Source organism: Patella vulgata, chromosome 6, assembly GCF_932274485.2.
Source record: "Patella vulgata chromosome 6, xgPatVulg1.2, whole genome shotgun sequence".
NCBI classification, from domain to species: Eukaryota; Metazoa; Mollusca; class Gastropoda; family Patellidae; genus Patella; species Patella vulgata.
The window spans coordinates 25,155,344-25,173,729 of record NC_065884.2 but is presented as its reverse complement, the minus strand read 5'-3'; the positions used below and the strand labels follow the sequence as shown (position 1 = coordinate 25,173,729).

At 38.8% G+C, this 18,386-nt stretch overlaps 1 protein-coding gene across 4 annotated transcripts; it reads left to right on the top strand.

The window, feature by feature from the left end:
• Nucleotides 1-2,102: 2,102 nt before the first annotated feature.
• LOC126823371 (uncharacterized) lies at nucleotides 2,103-17,969 on the top strand. Of its 4 annotated transcripts, none has more exons than XR_008788652.1 (2): nucleotides 2,103-2,264; nucleotides 7,776-8,630. XR_008788652.1 is itself a non-coding variant. In XM_050552171.2 (2 exons), the coding sequence occupies exon 2, from the start codon at nucleotides 15,833-15,835 to the stop codon at nucleotides 17,240-17,242; it is 1,410 nt and encodes a 469-aa protein (XP_050408128.2). In that variant the 5' UTR covers nucleotides 2,103-2,247; nucleotides 15,819-15,832; the 3' UTR covers nucleotides 17,243-17,969. The 4 variants fall into 4 exon arrangements, 3 of the variants coding, with proteins under 3 accessions (XP_050408128.2, XP_050408127.2, XP_050408129.2); XM_050552171.2 differs by lacking the exon at nucleotides 7,776-8,630 and adding an exon at nucleotides 15,819-17,969 and having other exon boundaries at nucleotides 2,103-2,247; XM_050552170.2 differs by lacking the exon at nucleotides 7,776-8,630 and adding an exon at nucleotides 15,819-17,969 and having other exon boundaries at nucleotides 2,111-2,264.
• Nucleotides 17,970-18,386: the final 417 nt, after the last annotated feature.

The following is an 18,386-nucleotide window of genomic DNA, read 5'->3' as shown; positions in this document are numbered from 1 at the left end:
GTCTTTACTACACTACGACCTGGAAGAGTTGTTATAATAATCCACGTTCTGGATGTTGTGAGGTATTAGCCAACGAAACGGTCTGTTACGGTGAGTTTTTGCCGAGCGTGCACGGAACTGGCATGGGTAACCCACTAAAAACATCAAAGCTGATTGATGAAACAAACGTCTGACGTCATTGGGTCAAAAACCGCTTGTATGACCTCTGACGCGACCTTCCACGACAACCGATCAGCTTTTCATGCAGTAGAGGCCATCGAAAGTATAAAAAAAAAACGAAACGTAATATAGATCTGTATTTTAATCAGATAATCCTATACAGCCCTAAAACGTTATATCAAATTATTCTAATTAAAGGTTGACTGGACGTAGTTATAACTGCATCTGCATTCAACTATATTTTATCAATTTTTTGTTTTTAATTTTGAGTCAATATGCAGGTAAAAGAACCCCTGGCAGAATTCGAAATAACAATATGGCGGAGTGCGACTGTCCAGGCAAAATTTCCATTATAGCACACAGTATACTGCCTTGCCATGGGAAGTGGATCAAATTTTAAGAAAGTTGTAGGGTGACCTCCGCAGAATATTATGAAACAAGCGGTTGCCATGCAAGATACGTCCACATTTTGCAATAATCTACAAAAAAGCGATTTTTTCGTACAAGCAGAGGCCATAATTTAAGAAGGTACGGTCCGATACGCTCAAGTATGAAAGAAGCCCAGATATTTGGAATATAAACATATTTTTGAAGTTTCATCAAAATCCTATAAAAGTTGTGATCTGTAAAGGGTCATTGGTTGATATTAAATACAAGGAGCGGGCAGTTTCGGTAAGATTTTCACGAAATTCGAACTCGACCGTCATTATTGCGAAACGGTGATATATATAAATCGGATACAAATTGTGAACTTTAAAGGATCCACAAGCTAAAAACGTTATTTTTCTTGCAATCAGGGGCCATAATCCAGGAAGTTACAGTCCGATTTGCGTTATAAACATACATTTTAAGTTTCTTCAAAATCGGATAAAAAAATAAGACCTACAATCAGGGGCCATATCTTATATTATATCGAAAGGAACTGAGATCCTTGGGATATAAACCTATATTTGAAGTTTCGTCGATGGGATATAAACCTATATTTCAAGTTTCGTCAAATTCGGATAAAAAATTGTGGTACAATTATACTTATGTAACGCCTTCACCAGAAACGTTCTGAAATACTAGACGGCCACAAATGCGATTTCCTGCCATTCCGGCCCGTGAGTACAGGGTCTAGAAAGTGGTCCAATATAAAGTTTGGAACCTAAATCCCACGCTGTGCCCATCCAAATTTCAGCAGAAACAAAAGGGTTGGAAAATATCTTGCAATTGTGGTATGAGTAGCCCCCCCCCCACACACACACACAAGCAACGTTATCACAACTAGAGAACCACAAGCATGTTTTACTGCTTTTTCAGGCCGGTACTAATTTCAAAGAAACTTCGATTCCCAAAAATGAATGAAACAGGTTATGATCGATGCCCGAAAGCTGTCTCACAAAGCAGCGCGGGTCCAGACGAAAAAGTCGTAGGATTTCGACATTTGATTTTGCCGTCTAGGGACTAACATATGGTTAAATTTTATTTCAATAATTCGCTTGCGCGTTGAGGTCTTTAGCAGTGGGAGGAAACCGGAGGACCCGAAGAAAACCCACGAGGTTGGACAGGCGACTCTACTCCTTGTCACGTACAACTGGGGAATCGAAAACCACTCCAGTTGACTCGATGGCAGAACCCTGTGAGACCTTATGATACAATGAGTAATGTCAGCTATATACCTACCTAATTTAGTTAGTTTTCAATGTGTCAATTGAAGTAGATTTCACACAAAAGAATAATTTATAAAATGCTTTATCATCGAGCGATACAGATCGGATTTCATTTATAAACTACGAGTAAATAGATCATGTATACAACGCATTTTAACCAAAATGGTCAATCTATATGTCATAGGTATATAAAATTTGTCGCCTGGAGGCTAAAAAAAAAATTCCCGGGAAATCCCCAGTTTTTCCCGGTAGTCGTGACGCACGACAAATGATGTTTATGATATACCGAATAAGACTCAATGACAGACTTTATGATACAAAGCATACGCGGTAACCATTCGGCTATCAAACCTTCATCTGAGTAGGAGTCTGTCGTGTTATTAGAGGGAGTTTTAGGTACATAACGCATTAGCTTGGAACATATGAGGACTGCAAGGTGTGTATCTTTTATAGGTTCGTACATTTTTAGTTAAATCAAAAGAAATAATTGATTCGATCAACAAGATTCTACATCTTAAGTGGTTTAGTTTTGTGGGGTTTATTCTGTTTTGGAGGTGGGGGGCAGCTTGTCTGTAGATACAGCTAGTGTTCAGATGTAAATAATTAAACAGTATCGGTATGATGTCATTTAGAATCCTTCTGTCCGTAAACATCGTGTCATGGATTGTGATAAAATTTGGCATAGTAGATGTTAGGGATATATTAAAGACGTGCCCCACCTAAGTTATATATGCAGCGTCAGCTTGGTCAATAGACTTACACGATACTTAAATTTCGATGTCGAACAGTTTCAGTAAGGAAAATGGCTGATGATTTTTTCAATATTTAGTTATGCAATACAGCTCAATTTAAATTGTCAAAAACCACTCTAATGCCCAACGAAAATAAACCGAAGATGCCATTGTATGAAAGTTGAAACGTGGAAGGATGTGGAGAAAATTGTTAACGGATAATTGCTAGTCCGATGGGCACCACCCATATACCCCTGTACTTGCGGTATGAACTATTTCCATACAAGTCGTAGATTACTCAAAACCTTGTAAAATAAACATAACTTTGCTAACACTTTCGATCATTAAAAGATGCATGGGCGATCTATTATCATTAAATAATCCTAGATATAGTTATGATATATGACCCAAACTAGGAGATAGTACAATTTACCGTAAAACAGTTTCATCATCCAGTTTAAGTGGCATTTAATAACACATGACACAATTAGATGGAATACAAGTTACTTAAAGAGTTTATTACAGCGACGTTTCGACGAGGGTTTTCCCGTCTTTGTCAAGCAAAGAATGACCATTATAGTGCATTGAGGATATATATACAAAAAGGAACAAAGACAAACATCTATATACAATCAGAGATAATCATTTCTAAACCATCAAAGGGGTGGGAAGCCATAAGGATGGGTATAGTGAACTATGTACAAAGAAAACATGATAATAAAGACAGCTAGATTGGGCGGTGAGTATGCTTTCATAGAACGAACCCACTAAAGAGAAGCCATATTGTGAAATAACATGAGATTATCCGGTATAATTCAATGAGACATTTAAAAAAGTTCAATGCATGGTTTTAAAAAATTAGATATACATAAATTGTCTTTAAAAAAATCCAGATCTATGAATATGTTTAAGAATTTTTTTTTTTTTTTAAATAATTGAGAATCAAAGTGGAAATTAAAAAAGTATATGAAAAACTATAACATATGAAGGATATACAAAAATGTTGAGTGAAATTGTTAAGATAGACGTGTGAAGCATTGGGTGTTAAGAAATTAAATAAGTATATGTGTAGTACTTAAAGTAAAAATCAAAGTATAAATGTAAGTAGTAGTTATTAGCACCCTTTCCGAGGTGTATCGGTGAATATCAGGACAGTTTTGGTCGAGGGGCCCAGCCGAGGCGGAGCCGAGGCGGCTCCCGACCAAAACTGTCCTGATATTCACCGATACACCGAGGAAAGGTGCTAATAAGTTACTTACATCACATTTCTATCGAGTATTGTGAAGCAAAATGTGAAAAATAGTATTTATTATCGAGTCGTTTCAACCGAAAAGTGACAAATACTTTCTGCTCTTTAATTATTTATCCCTTTATGAGCCTCACGTTACATTTCATGGTAGAATGATTTCGCAGTGGAGAGACGACCTGAGAAGTATTTACACGTGCGTCTTGCTATGATACTCTGAGCGTAAAATATTCACGTGTTTGTTTAGACCACATCGTCAAAACAAACTTGTCTATGGCGTAGAGGACTGCGATATTATTAAATGTAGTGTAAAGGAAATGCGAAACGTGGGTCATTCCTGGTGAAAGTATGCATCGGCGGATGGTTCTTCCGTTGAAATTTATTTGTAATAAAGTTTATGACTTTCTAGGCGGTTTTTTTTTCATCCTGCTTATTTTCAATGCCTGTGAAGTGTCAAGCAAGAGAACTGCGCCTTCTATCATCACAATTAATTAAAATAATTATTCAAAATTCTAATTTATATATTTTGCATATTAATATAAATCAAACCAAATTATGAATTAGATGCCAATTGATATGTATAATAATTGATTTTTGTAATATGTTGTTATGTTAATTTAATGTCATTGTATATGTTTTTGAACTGCCATGTAGTTCCCCCCATTTTGTTTTGTTACTATGATTTTGACTAGTCGTTTCGTGGACATTGTACAGAGCCGTCGTTATCAATTGCGATCTAGGTCGGACTAAACGTCCGCTACTTATTGTTTGATAGGTATCTAAAACGGTTTAAAAGTATCCGTGTATCAGAAATGAACAGTACTCTTTCTGAACATTTCTGATACACGGATACTTTTCTGCATGTACTGCAATTAAACAGGACAGTTTTATCAAAGGTTGCCAGTGGCAACGAGTAAAAGTGGGATGTAATTATGCAAACAACATGTCAAGATTCATTTGCAAAAGCATAGTTGAACATTGTGGAACAATTATTAACATAGGGCGTACATCGCTGTGAGAAATGAATAAAAAAAACCATATTCATAAATATAAAAAGTAATCAGGATAAATATTGTGAATGAAACTGTGTAGGAAATAGGGGGCCTGGGGCTTACTAATATAAAGAATTTCATAAATGTCGTGGGAGAATAACCGAGTGGTATACTACTTGATAAGACTGTCGTATGCCCTTGGGATAAATAGACCAGGATCGCGGTTGAGTTCTGGATGGTACCTTTTAATGTTGATAGCTTCTAGGAGTTTCCTTGTCTTTTTGTTGTGTTGGTTTACTGTCAGTGTTTTTGTATCTTCCCAGTTCACTTTGTGACGACCATTGTTGTTGAGATGTTGGGCTATTGCAGAGGTATTGTTGGCTGCTAGGGATTGGTGCTCTTTGATACGGGCATTTAACGGGCGTTTAGTTTCTCCTATGTATGTCTGGCCGCACGAACACGAAACTTGGTAGACACATCCTTTTGGTTGTTGTGGGATGGTTGGGTTTATTTTTCCGTTGGCACGCAGTAAATCTTCCAGGGTACTGCTGCTGGAAAAGACCGTGTCAATGCCTGCCTGTTTCAGGATTCTTCTGATGTGGTATGATGAACTGCCGTTGAATGGTATGCTGACGCGTATGGGTGAAGGGTCTATTCTTGCTGGTTTCACGGTAGAGTGTCTGGATGCTATTGTGGAATTGATGGTTTTATTGATTAGCTGCTTAGGGTACTGGTTAAAAGTGGAGAAGACTTCCCTGAGATGTTCGATTTCATGTTGAAGGAGATCATGGCCACAGATACTGAGGGCGCGGTTAGTGAGTGTTGTAATGATGGCTTTCTTGGTTTGGGACGGATGGTTCGATTTGAAATGGAGATACTGATCGGTGTGGGTTGGTTTCCTATAAACTGAAGTACGGAGAGAGTAGTTAGTCCTTTGAACATTGACATCTAAAAATGGGAGGCAATTGTCAGTTTCCAATTCCATAGTGAACTTGATTTCGTTGTGCTGTGTGTTCAGGTGGTTTAATAGCATTTGTGGGTCATCTCCATTATCCAGCATGACGAAGGTGTCGTCAACTCGCCTCTACCGGCAAAGGGGTTTGATGGGTGAAGAACTGAGAGCATGTTTTTCAAAGGCATTTAGGTAAACTTCAGCTAGCAGAGGTGATAGTGGGCTACCCATAGGCAATCCTCTAGTCTGCTCATAGATGTCGTCTCCCCATATGAAGTAGGTGGCCGAAATACATGTTTGAACAAGGTCTATGATGCTATCAGTGGTAAGGCTGGTGATCAGTGGGATTGGTATTTCATCAATACATTTGCGTAGGTTGTTGATGGCTTCTTTTCTTGGTACATTGGTGAAGAGGTCAACTACGTCGTAAGAGACGAGTTTCCCTGGATTGTTGACTTTTTTGATGTTGCTACAAAATTCTTTGGAGTTCAGAATGTAAGAATCAGCAGTTTTGGCTATTGGCGATAGTAATTTGGATAGGTGCTGTGCTGTTTTGTAGTACACCGAGTCTCTGGAGCACACAAGTAGCCTGGCTTTGGGTGGGTTTTTGTGGATTTAGATTGTGGCTCTGACATAAGGCGGATGAGGGTGAGTTGGTTTGAGTTGGTAGAAAAGCTGGTTTGAAATCTGATTCTGTTCTTTAAGGGATTTGAGGTGTTTCAGTTGCTTCGTTTGGTAGACAGAAGTAGGGTCTTTCCTTAATCTCTTATAGGTGGCTTGGTCTTGTAGGAGGGTGTTCACTGTGTTTACGCAGTCCGGGGTATCCATTATCACCGTTACTTTCCCTTTGTCTGCAGGAACTATCATGATGTCTCTGTCTTCTTTGAGTTCTTTGAGGGCTTCACGTTGTGACATTTCCCTCTGGCGCTAATTGGCGTAGACCTTTCTCAATACCTGCGATATAATGGTCATAATTCTTGGGCTTGGTTGTGGGTATAAACTTGAGTCCACGTGAAAGTAGGGTGATCTGGTCATCTGTGAGGGACCATTGACTGAGATTAATGACAGTTTTGGTGATGTATTCTTCCTTGTTGGTTTTTGATGTGGTAGGATTGGTGTGCTGTTGGTTGTTGCATTTCAACTGGTTGAACTTATTTGTTTGGCGGCTCTTGACGAGGATGTCTAGCTTAGCATTGATTTCTACCTGTTTGTTGCGTAGAAGCTTATACGTTTCAGGGGTTAGTATAGCAGCGAATTAGTGACGTTGATCTTCTGTTACTTTAAAAATGCGTTGTTTTTCATTTCTTAAATGCTGAATACGTTCGCGCATAAGGCACTGACTAGCTTTGCGGAGAATTTTCTGTGCGGCTGATGACGTAACTGGTGACTTGAGGGTGAACCCTTTCGGCACCAAACAACTGTCTCTACATCGCATGAGAAATGTTAGACTGTTACACACCTTGACATATTTACCCTCAGATTTACTATTCTGGTTGATGAGATTGACTGCCACATCTCCATGTTGATGACGAATAAATTGTTTAAGTGGCATTTAGTAACTGGATGAGAATAACACATGACACAATTATATGGAATACAAGTTACTTAAAGAGTTTATTATAGCACGAGGGTTCTCCCGTCTTTGTCAAGCAAAGAATGGCCATCATAGTGCAATGAGGATATATATACAAAAGATGGCCCTTGACATCTTTGAAAAATCTTGTAGAAGCTCTAGAAGCTAAAGTTAATATCCGATTGACTTTAAATTTATACAGTGTTTAAGGCCACGAGACGAAGAATTCTATTGAATTTCAACTATTTCGATAATTATTGCTAGAGTTATTGCCCTTGACCTCTTTGAAAAAAAATCTTTGTGGACGCTCTAAAGATTTCCTATAATTACTGCCAGAGTTATGCCCCGTGACAATCTTGTAGAAGCTCTCAAGGCTAAAGTTAATATCTGATTGACTTTAAATTTATACACAGTAATTATGGTCAAAAGGCGAGACTCCTAGTCACTTTCACGAATTCCGATATTTACAGATAGAAGAAGAACCATGACTGAACTTCTTGAATTCAAATCAGAAGTTGCCACAGAAGCTGACTTGGAGGGCGAGGCGAACTGCGACAAAAATCCCGGCCATAATGGTTTTATCCCATTTCAAGACTTTTCCATGGACCATCTACCATTGGTATGGCAAGAGAGGAGGGTGTTTGAATATATCAGAAGTTTTGGTGAAAGGGTTGTTCGTTTGGTTGTTAAGTGTGATAATGATTCTATTAGGTATGGGTCTGGTCTTGTCGAAAAATGGGAAGATAAATATGTCATAGCAACAAATAATCACGTGATTGAAAATGACACCCAGGCTAAACGATGTCTTATTGAATTCAACTTCAATAGAGATGACAGCTCAGACGTAATAGTGTGTGAAGGTACAGGCCTATTGGAGACATCCAAAACGCTGGATAAAACTTTAATTACATTTCTACACATACCCCACAAAATTCAAGAAATCTACATAGTGGATGAAAGCTTGTTTATTCCGGAAGTAGTAACCGTGGATAACGATGGACAAACCCACAGCTACCAATCTTTAACCATGCCATACACAGTTAATAATTTACCAATCCTTGCAATGCCCCTTAGATTTGATTTGAATAAGATGAGAGAAACTTCGATTGAATTCTATGACGGAACCGTGAGTAAAATGGCGAGTGAGATAATTAAATTTGAACCTGTTCCAAGTGAAATTGAACCAAGAAATCCGAATGTAAAAGACATTCAACCGAATATCTTAGTTAGGGACACCAACGGTCAGATGAAGACCATGACTGGTAACATAGAGTTTATTGAAGGAAAAGTCTTTATAAAACTACCAGAAGCTCTTACTAATGAAGAAGCTCAACAACGCACAGTTACTTTTTCTGATGGCTGTGTTAGTAAAGGTACGGGGGTGCACTTTCTACCCACAACTCTAGCCACCGCTAATTTGCAAGGTCTGGATATAAATATTGGAAAACTTCTGACCGTTGGTATTCCAGAAATAAAGAGATTTGCCAATAATCCATTCTGGAATCTACATTTTAAACCGACTCCCCCGGGTCTTGAAAATCAGTTGAGTATTCAGAGTACGTATAATACAGAGGAACGGCGGACAATTAATACAGTAATCGCCATTGGACATCCTCATGGTGGAAAGAAAATGGTCACCATTGGCAGAGATTTAGCTGTCAGCCTGGAAAGAGCCGAGACGGAATTGCGATGCAGTATTGCCTATTCATGTCAGACCTGTCCTGGATCCAGTGGTTCACCAATACTATATTTACGCAGCTGGAGATGGTACGTGCATTGTCTTGGACTTCGAGCAAACGAATTTCAAGACGGGGTTGTTGAGACCGGAAATGTTAATAAAGCTTGGTGGTGGAAGCAGTACACTTCAGACCTTGTTGTAGAACAGCACATGTAAATCATTGTTTGGGGAAATGAGTTCACATCGATTTAAATGATGATTTTCTTAGAGCTTGATGAAATGTCTCTAAATATGTATATAAGATTCCCATTGTGTGGGGTGGGTGTCTGTTGGGGGTGGGGGGTGTCGTGTTTTGTTTGGGCATAAATTATTTGGTTCAAAATTGACCTTAAAAGTGGTTTCTCGTTAGCTTTTTCGTTCAGTACCTATTTCTTCATTCAATATATTAAATTACAATGGTACTTTTCAAGAGATCTGGAGATGTACATAAAAAAACACAGTAAATCAGAGACATGTTTTTTCCAACTTTCTAACAATTTTTAAAGAGCTTGGGCAGACAAATGATGTTTCTGATGACGTAATTGCTCGTTTAGAAAAAAATGTTTGTACCGTGTACGGCGAAAGGCGACTTACATCAGCAGGTGACACTAGAAGAAAGGTTTTCTTGGGGGATTTTAATTGTGATGAAAAATAACAAACCCTTCTTTCTTCTTTATTACCATCTTGTCTGAGTAGTCTTTTGCTGCACATTAAACGCAAAAATTATGTTGCAACAATATGGAGACAGGCTGCAAAACCAATGAACGAACAAGATGACCCTGCGATACAAGGCTAGAATGAAGATTTACAATGTGAATGGGTATGTGAAGCACGCCCAAATTTATGCGAGCTGCTGATTAGCCATCCAGAAGATATCTATCCTGCTCATATTATGAACTTTGATTTTGAATCTTCTGACGAAATTGCTACTGATCTCATTAAAATACAGTTGTATATATCGTTTCGATTTTTTATACTTTCGATGGCCTACACTACCATTCGGCAAACCTCGATAGATTCTACGCATCTAATCTCGGCTGTATGACGAATTCCGCCATATTGGAACTATTCTAAAGGTCCCGGATGAAAAATGGCTGCGCCCATGGAGATTTCTGTGGAGAGTGTATTATATCAACAAACGTCAAGTTTGGCATTGGGTTTGGGGAATTACCAGGGAATTATATCAAACCAGCAGCCTTGAGACAATATCTCTGCTCGTTTAGTTATATAAACTCGACAAAATACGCCATTTTGGGACTTTTTTGTAAACGCGGCACGTTTTCCTGTTAAAGTAAACCGGTAGCCGCATCGCAAATGTATGGGCGTAGGTACATATCAATTACTATCATACAGCCGAGGTTAGATGTATGGTACCGGAATCTTCCGAGGTTTGACGAGTGCTACACTACATGAAAATCTGATTCAGGGATCATACGAGCCGCTTTTGACCCTATGACGTCAGACATTGATTAATCAATCAGCGTTGACGTTTCTAGGGGTTTACCCACAGTTCCGAGCAGAGCACGCCAAGAGCTCGCCGTAACAGACAGCTTCATTGGCTAATTCCTCACATCAACTAGACCGCCTTTTATATAAGAACTCTTCTAGATCCTAGTGTTGCGAAGACAAGTCAAACGAAATTTTGAACTGAAAAACGAAATAGCATATGTGTTTTAATCCGATTGAACGAAAAGTGGTTTCTGTCCCAAAAAATTACATTTGAGCCCGCTCCCCGCCCGATACAATGGGAATCTTTAGAGATGTGCAGCGAAATAAAAAAGTAATGTTTTTACCAAGCTCTAAGAAAACCATCATTTAAATCAACGTGAACTCATTTCCCGTCAATTTTACGCCCCCCCCCCCCTCTCATTACACGCTCAGTCCTAGTCCTAGAACAGTCCTAGAAATTTCGGTTTTATTAATATATAACACTAGAAGAATGCCCGGCTTCGCTCGGGGGTCATAACCCCGAAACCGGAAGTGGTAGACTAACGCCACCTGGCCTATGTTACTCCCCGGTCCGAGCTACCCCTATACCCCAAATTTCAGACTCGGGGCAGACCAAGTGTAGCCTCAACCCCGAACAGACAGACAAACGACAGTCACAAATATTAGTATAGATAGATGATAATCATTTATGTCAACATAATGACATTTCCACCTAATTGTAGTCACTGAACGCGCCATATCACGACAACGTCCCCTCAAACGCCTGATCACCACCCAGATACGGAATCTACGCAAAAAACTGGTCTAGAAAAACTTGGTCTCATAAATTCACAGCTCGGGTGGCGACCCCCCCCCCCCCCTTCTGCCACCGGACTACTTATATAGGCCTATAGTTATAGTTCTCTGGGAATTTCTTTTTCTATGAAACTGGATCAGTCTTGGTCCATACTTTTATCATAAATATTTGATTTACATGTACGTGTCAGCAATCGTTATCAAATCATGTAAAAATTCTTATCAAGTGGATGAATAGTTTTTGGGGATTCTCATTTCGAAAATATTCAAACAAACTGGATTTGTATGATCAGCAATGCATTTCACTACAAACTGGGCTATCTGTCACTCCCTTGTATCTTTGAGCCGTGTGTTAATTCTGTAATGTATTTCCAGAGCACGCTCGTGTAATTTGACCAGATTATGATCTAATAGTATATTTAATCTGGACAATAGTACACATCCACATCTCACGTTAAAAATTTTATTCTTGACATTATTAGATGATAGAAATAAAACAAATAATTTATGCAGATAATCAAAATATGTACAGATATCACGTTTTAACATTTATCGTGATCTGTGGGGTGCCTTACCCTGGAGGGGCGCCGATAATGACATGATTGGTGGGGCGCCTTATAATGACAATGTATGATTGCCAGGCCTTACACAATGCATAAATCCGACTGAGATTGGATGGGCGCCCACAGCTTGATCAATGGGGTGTCCAAAACGGCATGATTGGTGGTGCCTTATCTCGGAGAGATTATTGGACCGCCCACGACGATATAGGCGCCCAACCAAGAAAGCGACCGCACACCGACGCCCGAAGAAAGCCAACTGGAGATTGTGGGAAATTCACGATTAGGATGAGATTGATTCAAGCCCGCACCAGACGTGACAATCTTCAAAATTCAAAAGTCGCACTCTAACCTGATTCCGAACCTTTTGTTTTTCTCATAAATTATTATAGCTACGCTACAGTCGTATTCCTTCCTTCAAATTTTTATAATATTCTTATCAAAATGTCATAATACGACAATATCGCAAATTCAGGCTCTAAATTCAAATTTTCCGTTTTTCCGTTGTCGATCAATTTTGGTATACCATTACTTACTGGAACTCTGTAAAAATATTTTTTCCGTCCGCACTTAACACATTTGGTCATATTTATGAGAAATACTACCTGGTGTAGACTATTGATTGGTATTTAAGATATAAAAAAAAAAGTGGTTTTTTTTTGGTTTTTTTTTTAAATCATATGGAACGCAAAATTTGAACAATGATACCCTATGCATTTATATTCTGCTTACAAGATTTTAAGAACACAACTGAATTAATGGGGGAGGGGGGGGGGCAAGTAAGCGCCCCTGGGGTTCACAAAAAATTATTAACAGCAGTAACAAAATCAACAATAATAATTAATATGACATGAAGTGTATGTCAACTTGAATAAAACTGCTTTCGGACGAGGGGGTCACGGTGGCTAAGTGGGTAAGGCGCTGGCTCGCTAGCCTGGAAGTCGGGTGTTCGATCCCTGTATTGGCCTAGAAAGTTAATTAAGATTTTCCGGCGGGGTTCCCCCTTGTCAGTGATGCAGGACGGAGGGACTGACAAGGACAGCTGTATAGTCATTTGGATGGGACGAAAAACCGATGTCCCGTGTACACATTGGCGTGCACGTAAAAGATCCCTTGACAGTTTGAATTCGATATAAGAGTAGGCCGTAGTGCCGCTAACTGGGCACATCTATATGTGTTATTTGGTGCATTTTATTACGTATTTTGTTGACATTAATGATTGTTAGGTGGGATTCGCTACTGGCTAATATAGTCCAAAAATAGACGACATTTTCCTGTTATTCCGACCCGGATAGAAACGAAATTGCCGGTGAAAATCTTTGCTGTCGTGATTACTCAATTTTAAAGAAATTTCGATTCCCGAAAAATGGATGAAACAAATAATAATCGATGCCGAAAACTGTCTCACAAAGCAGTGTGACTGCTGACAAAAACGTCGTAGGATTTAGAAATGTTTTATTTTATAGTCGACATCGAGCGATACGGATCGGATTTCATTTATAATCTAAGAGTAAATAGATCAGGTATACAACGGATATTAACCAAAATAGTCATCATAATAATTTATGTCATACGTATATCAACTTTGTCGCCTGAAGGCAAAGAAACTTTTCCGGGAAACCCCAGCTATGTTAGTCGTGACGCACCAAATATAGGCTATGACAAATAATGTTAATAGTGTACTGTATGTCGGGTTATTACAGGGAGGTTTAGTTATATATATATAACGCATTAGCTTAGAACTGCAGGGTGTGTATCTTTTATAGGTTCGTACATTTTTAGTTACTAACAAAAAGATTCCACATCTCGGTTGTTTTGTTTTTGCGGCATTATTATCTTCTTATGTCATGCCGGTGTGTGTGGGGCGGGTGTGTGTGTGTGTGTGGGGGGGGGGGGGGGGTAACTTGCTTGTCTACAGATAAAGCTCGTGTTTAGATCAGATGTAAATAAGCCGACTTCTGATTTTAAAATGTTTGTGATAAAAAAATGTAATCGGTGTTATCAAAAAAACGTGTTTTATTTTAAACAAACAGCATCGATAATCTGCCAATTAGAATCCGTCTGTCTGTATACACCGTACAATGGTTTGTGTTACCATTTGCCATAGTTTATGTTAGCGATATATTAAAAATGTGAACCGCCTAATTTGAACCTGTTTAATTAATTCGGAAGTTATAAGTAGTCAGCTTAGTCAGTAGACTTAAACGATACTTACATTTTAATGTAGAACAGTTAGTTATACAATATGGTAAAGAACTGATGTTTTGTCAATATGTAGTTGTGCAATACAGTACAATTTAAATCTGCACTTTTACATTTATGGGCATTTTTAAAAATAAAACAAAGTTAAATCACTGTGCGGGTGACTTTACTTTTGATCTTTGCCATTAACTTAACTCCTAGTAGTTTCGTGTTTAATGCATAGCGACGGGTGCAGGATATAAACCCTACTTAATTACTTATTGAAATACCTGATACCACTACTCATCTATCTTTAAAACTTTAGTGGCTAGTTACGCTGTTGATGACCTTTCTAAAATCAAGTTCCAAACTATCGATTCATTAAGTTATATTATGTTGTGCAGGGGCGGATCTAGGAATTTTGAAAAGAGGAGGGGGGGCGCCGCAAAATGAGGGCACTGACCGCGAAGACTTGGCACGCCGCTGAGACAGAAAATTGTCCGTCATTTCCTGCATCTGTAGCCATTCCAAGAGCTATTTGGCTGAAATTTTCGTCTAAGTAAACGTTCGGAAATCGTTGAAAAAAAGCCAGTTGAACACGCGACTCGAAAATTGTCATGGCGAGCGAGGCATTATGAGGGGAAAAAAGACGAATCTATTCCCTAGCCACTTCACTATTTAATCCTTGTAACTTGTACTGTCCACACATGAAACAATGCTACATCAAGTTGCACTAATGCGCGTCGGTGATGGGCATGAGTGTATAGTAGTATACGCCGCCGATTCCACAAGATGCTATCATTGATGTCTGTCTCTAGTCACTCTATAGGATTAGGGCACCGTCAGCTAAACAACAAGAATTCGTTTGAAAGTGGAAGCATTAATTAGACCAGACTGGTGTGTTTGTGTCGATGGTTTGAGTCATATGAGATCCCTGCAACGGGTTGGGAACGGACATATTTGGGTCTGAAAAAGGGCACTTTCAGCAGTAAAAAAGGGCACTGTCGCCCCCCCTCCCTTTGATCCGCCTCTGTTGTGTCAATCTTAAGCGTTTGCTTAATTAATATGCTTTTAGGACATTTTGCACTCGGCAAATCTCGGCAGATTCCGTTACTCTACATCTAGCCTCGGCTGTATGACAGTAAGTGATATGTACCTACGCATATACAATTGCGATGCGGCACCGGTTTACTTATACGGAAAACTTGCCGCTTTTGAAAAGAAGTTATCAAAATTGCGTCGTTCGAAGCGTGTGTACAATTTTTAGCGCAAAGTTGTTCTTGTTTGAAGAAAATCGGATAAATTTAAAAGAAAAACAGTTTCACTTTGACATATTTGTATGATAAAACATTCTTCAAAGGCCTCGTCATGGGCAACGTGGTTGGTAATCCGGGAACATGAAAGTAGTTTCAATGGCGGACTTCGTCATACAGCCGAGGTTAGATGTATACTGGAATCTGCTGAGGTTTGCCGAGTGGGACATTTTGATACTACTTTGCACGTGATTCAGATTTAATCGGTCGGGAGCGCACTGGGGTCCATTGTCACTGATTGGAAGAATATCGATACATATATTTGTTTCAAACTAAATAAACTTCATCCACTGAAAACTAAAATGGCCTAAATCCGAGGAGAAAAATGATCTAGGTGTAAAAGTTGAATCCAACTAGATTCGTTTTCTCATCATTTATCACACATTCTTCACCGCGATGGAGTCTGATGCAAGTGCCGTCAGCAACCGAGCCCCGCCCCTGCATTTCACGGGCTTTCTGTATTCTTAATTGTAAACATGTGCTCGTCTTTGATTACAGATAGAGGAAGAACCATGACTGAACTTCTTGAATTCAAACCAGAAGTTGCCACAGAAGCTGACTTGGAGGGCGAGGCGAACTGCGACAAAAATCCCGGCCATAATGGTTTTATCCCATTTCAAGACTTTTCCATGGACCATCTACCATCGGTATGGCAAGAGAGGAGGGTGTTTGAATATATCAGAAGTTTTGGTGAAAGGGTTGTTCGTTTGGTTGTTAAGTATGATAATGGTTCTTTTAGGTATGGGTCTGGTCTTGTCGAAAAATGGGAAGATAAATATGTCATAGCAACAAATAATCACGTGATCGAAAATGACACCCAGGCTAAACGATGTCTTATTGAATTCAACTTCAATAGAGATGACAGCTCAGACGTAATAGTGTGTGAAGGTACAGGCCTATTGGAGACATCCAAAACGCTGGATAAAACTTTAATTACATTTCTACACGTACCCCAAACAATTCAAGAAATCTATATGGTGGATGAAAGCTTGTTTATTCCGGAAGTAGTAACCGTGGATGACGATGGACAAGCCCACAGCTACCAATCTTTAACCATGCCATACACAGTTAATAATTTACCAATCCTTGCAATGCCCCTTAGATTTGATTTGAATAAGATGAGAGAAACTTCGATTGAATTCTATGACGGAACCGTGAGTAAAATGGCGAGTGAGATAATTAAATTTGAACCTGTTCCAAGTGAAATTGAACCAAGAAATCCGAATGTAAAAGACATTCAACCGAATATCTTAGTTAGGGACACCAACGGTCAGATGAAGACCATGACTGGTAACATAGAGTTTATTGAAGGAAAAGTCTTTATAAAACTACCAGAAGCTCTTACTAATGAAGAAGCTCAACAATGCACAGTTACTTTTTCTGATGGCTGTGTTAGTAAAGGTACGGGGGTGCACTTTCTACCCACAACTCTAGCCACCGCTAATTTGCAAGGTCTGGATATAAATATTGGCAAACTTCTGACCCTGGGTATTCCAGAAATAAAGAGATTTGCCAATAATCCATTCTGGAATCTACATTTTAAACCGACTCCCCCGGGTCTTGAAAATCAGTTGAGTATTCAGAGTACGTATAATACAGAGGAACGGCGGCAAATTAATACAGCAATCGCCATTGGACACCCTCATGGTGGAAAGAAAATGGTTACGATTGGCAGAGATTTAGCATTCAATCTAGAACCAGCCGTAACGGAATTGCGATGCAGTATCGCGTATTCATGTCAAACCTGCCCTGGATCCAGTGGTTCACCAATACTATATTTACGCAGCTGGAGATGGTACGTGCATTGTCTTGGACTTCGGGCAAACGAATTTCAAGATGAGGTTGTTGAGACTGGAAATGTTAATAAAGCTTGGTGGTGGAAGCAGTATACTTCAGACATTCTTGTAGACCAGCACGTGTAAATCATTGTTTGGGGAAAATTTATTCCCTCAGAATAACCGACATTATCTATATACATATAATACTCATTAGTTTTGGTTTACATATTCCCTATCTTTATTAAGCAGTAGAAGTAATATAACAATACTCATATGGCTGTTAGGTTGACTACTGCAGTTATTTTTAATACAATCTTCCATCAAAATCAAAATAATGCATCCCGTATTATTACCCAAACTAAAACTACAAGGCAAGTCACCCCGTGCTTCATGGTCTTACACTCTTAAATCTCTACTTCCCCTTTACACAGCAATCCTTACCCCTTCATGTCTCAATATATCCGGCAAACGTTCCTTTTCCTTTGCTGTTGCATTTCATGGAATTCTCTCCTTCCACACGTTTATATTGTTAAGCTATTCAACTGCTATTTATTCATGTAAACATAGATTAAAGAACCGTCTTTTTTAAAATCACAAGGGTTCTTAGGCTTTAATGCTTCAAATTTAGGGGTTTTTTTTATAGAAGTTATATTATACTTTTTTTATATTTATTTTACATTTTTAGTCCGGTAGTTGTACATTTTACGTTTTAATTCTTATGCTGTATTGAAATTGATTACTGGAAAGTAGACGCTATATGAATATTTTATTATTATTATTTATATAACTATTATTGTTATTAAATATTACATGAAATCAGCCCAGTTGAATACTTTCTGTGACATAAATCAAAGGGGTTTAAGAGCGTGTCCGCGAGAAAACCATGCAGAAGGTGCTAAGGCTTCAATCACAGATTTTGACCAAATTTGGTTTATAAGTTGGGATAGTACCAAAACACATAAATGTGCAATATTAGATAAATCTTTCAATTCCTGTATGAGAAAATTGAAAAAACATTTTTCATATGGTGAAATTGCCAAAATCTGTCTTTTCTCAAATACCAACTTTGGCAAGTCCTTACACCTTTACTACACGTAGCAGAAAGACCAAACTCACACAGTTTATCGATGACTCAGTGCTGTTACCACAATATTAACTTCAGACGATTCTGGCGAACGAGATCTGTATACGGACTGGATATCAAAGCCTGTCTAAATTCCCCATTTTTCGTCACCCAAAGTTTGACGCCCTATAGCTACTTCTTTCATGGGGTGGGTTTAAAAAATTT

What these genes read in the sequence shown, in the direction of transcription:
- LOC126823371 (XM_050552170.2), top strand. Translation starts at nt 2,234, where the DNA reads ATGAGGACTGCAAGGTGTGTATCTTTTATAG. An exon ending in AAGGTGTGTATCTTTTATAG is followed by an intron (nt 2,265 to 15,818) that starts GTTCGTACATTT and finishes CTTTGATTACAG; the next exon opens with ATAGAGGAAGAACCATGACT.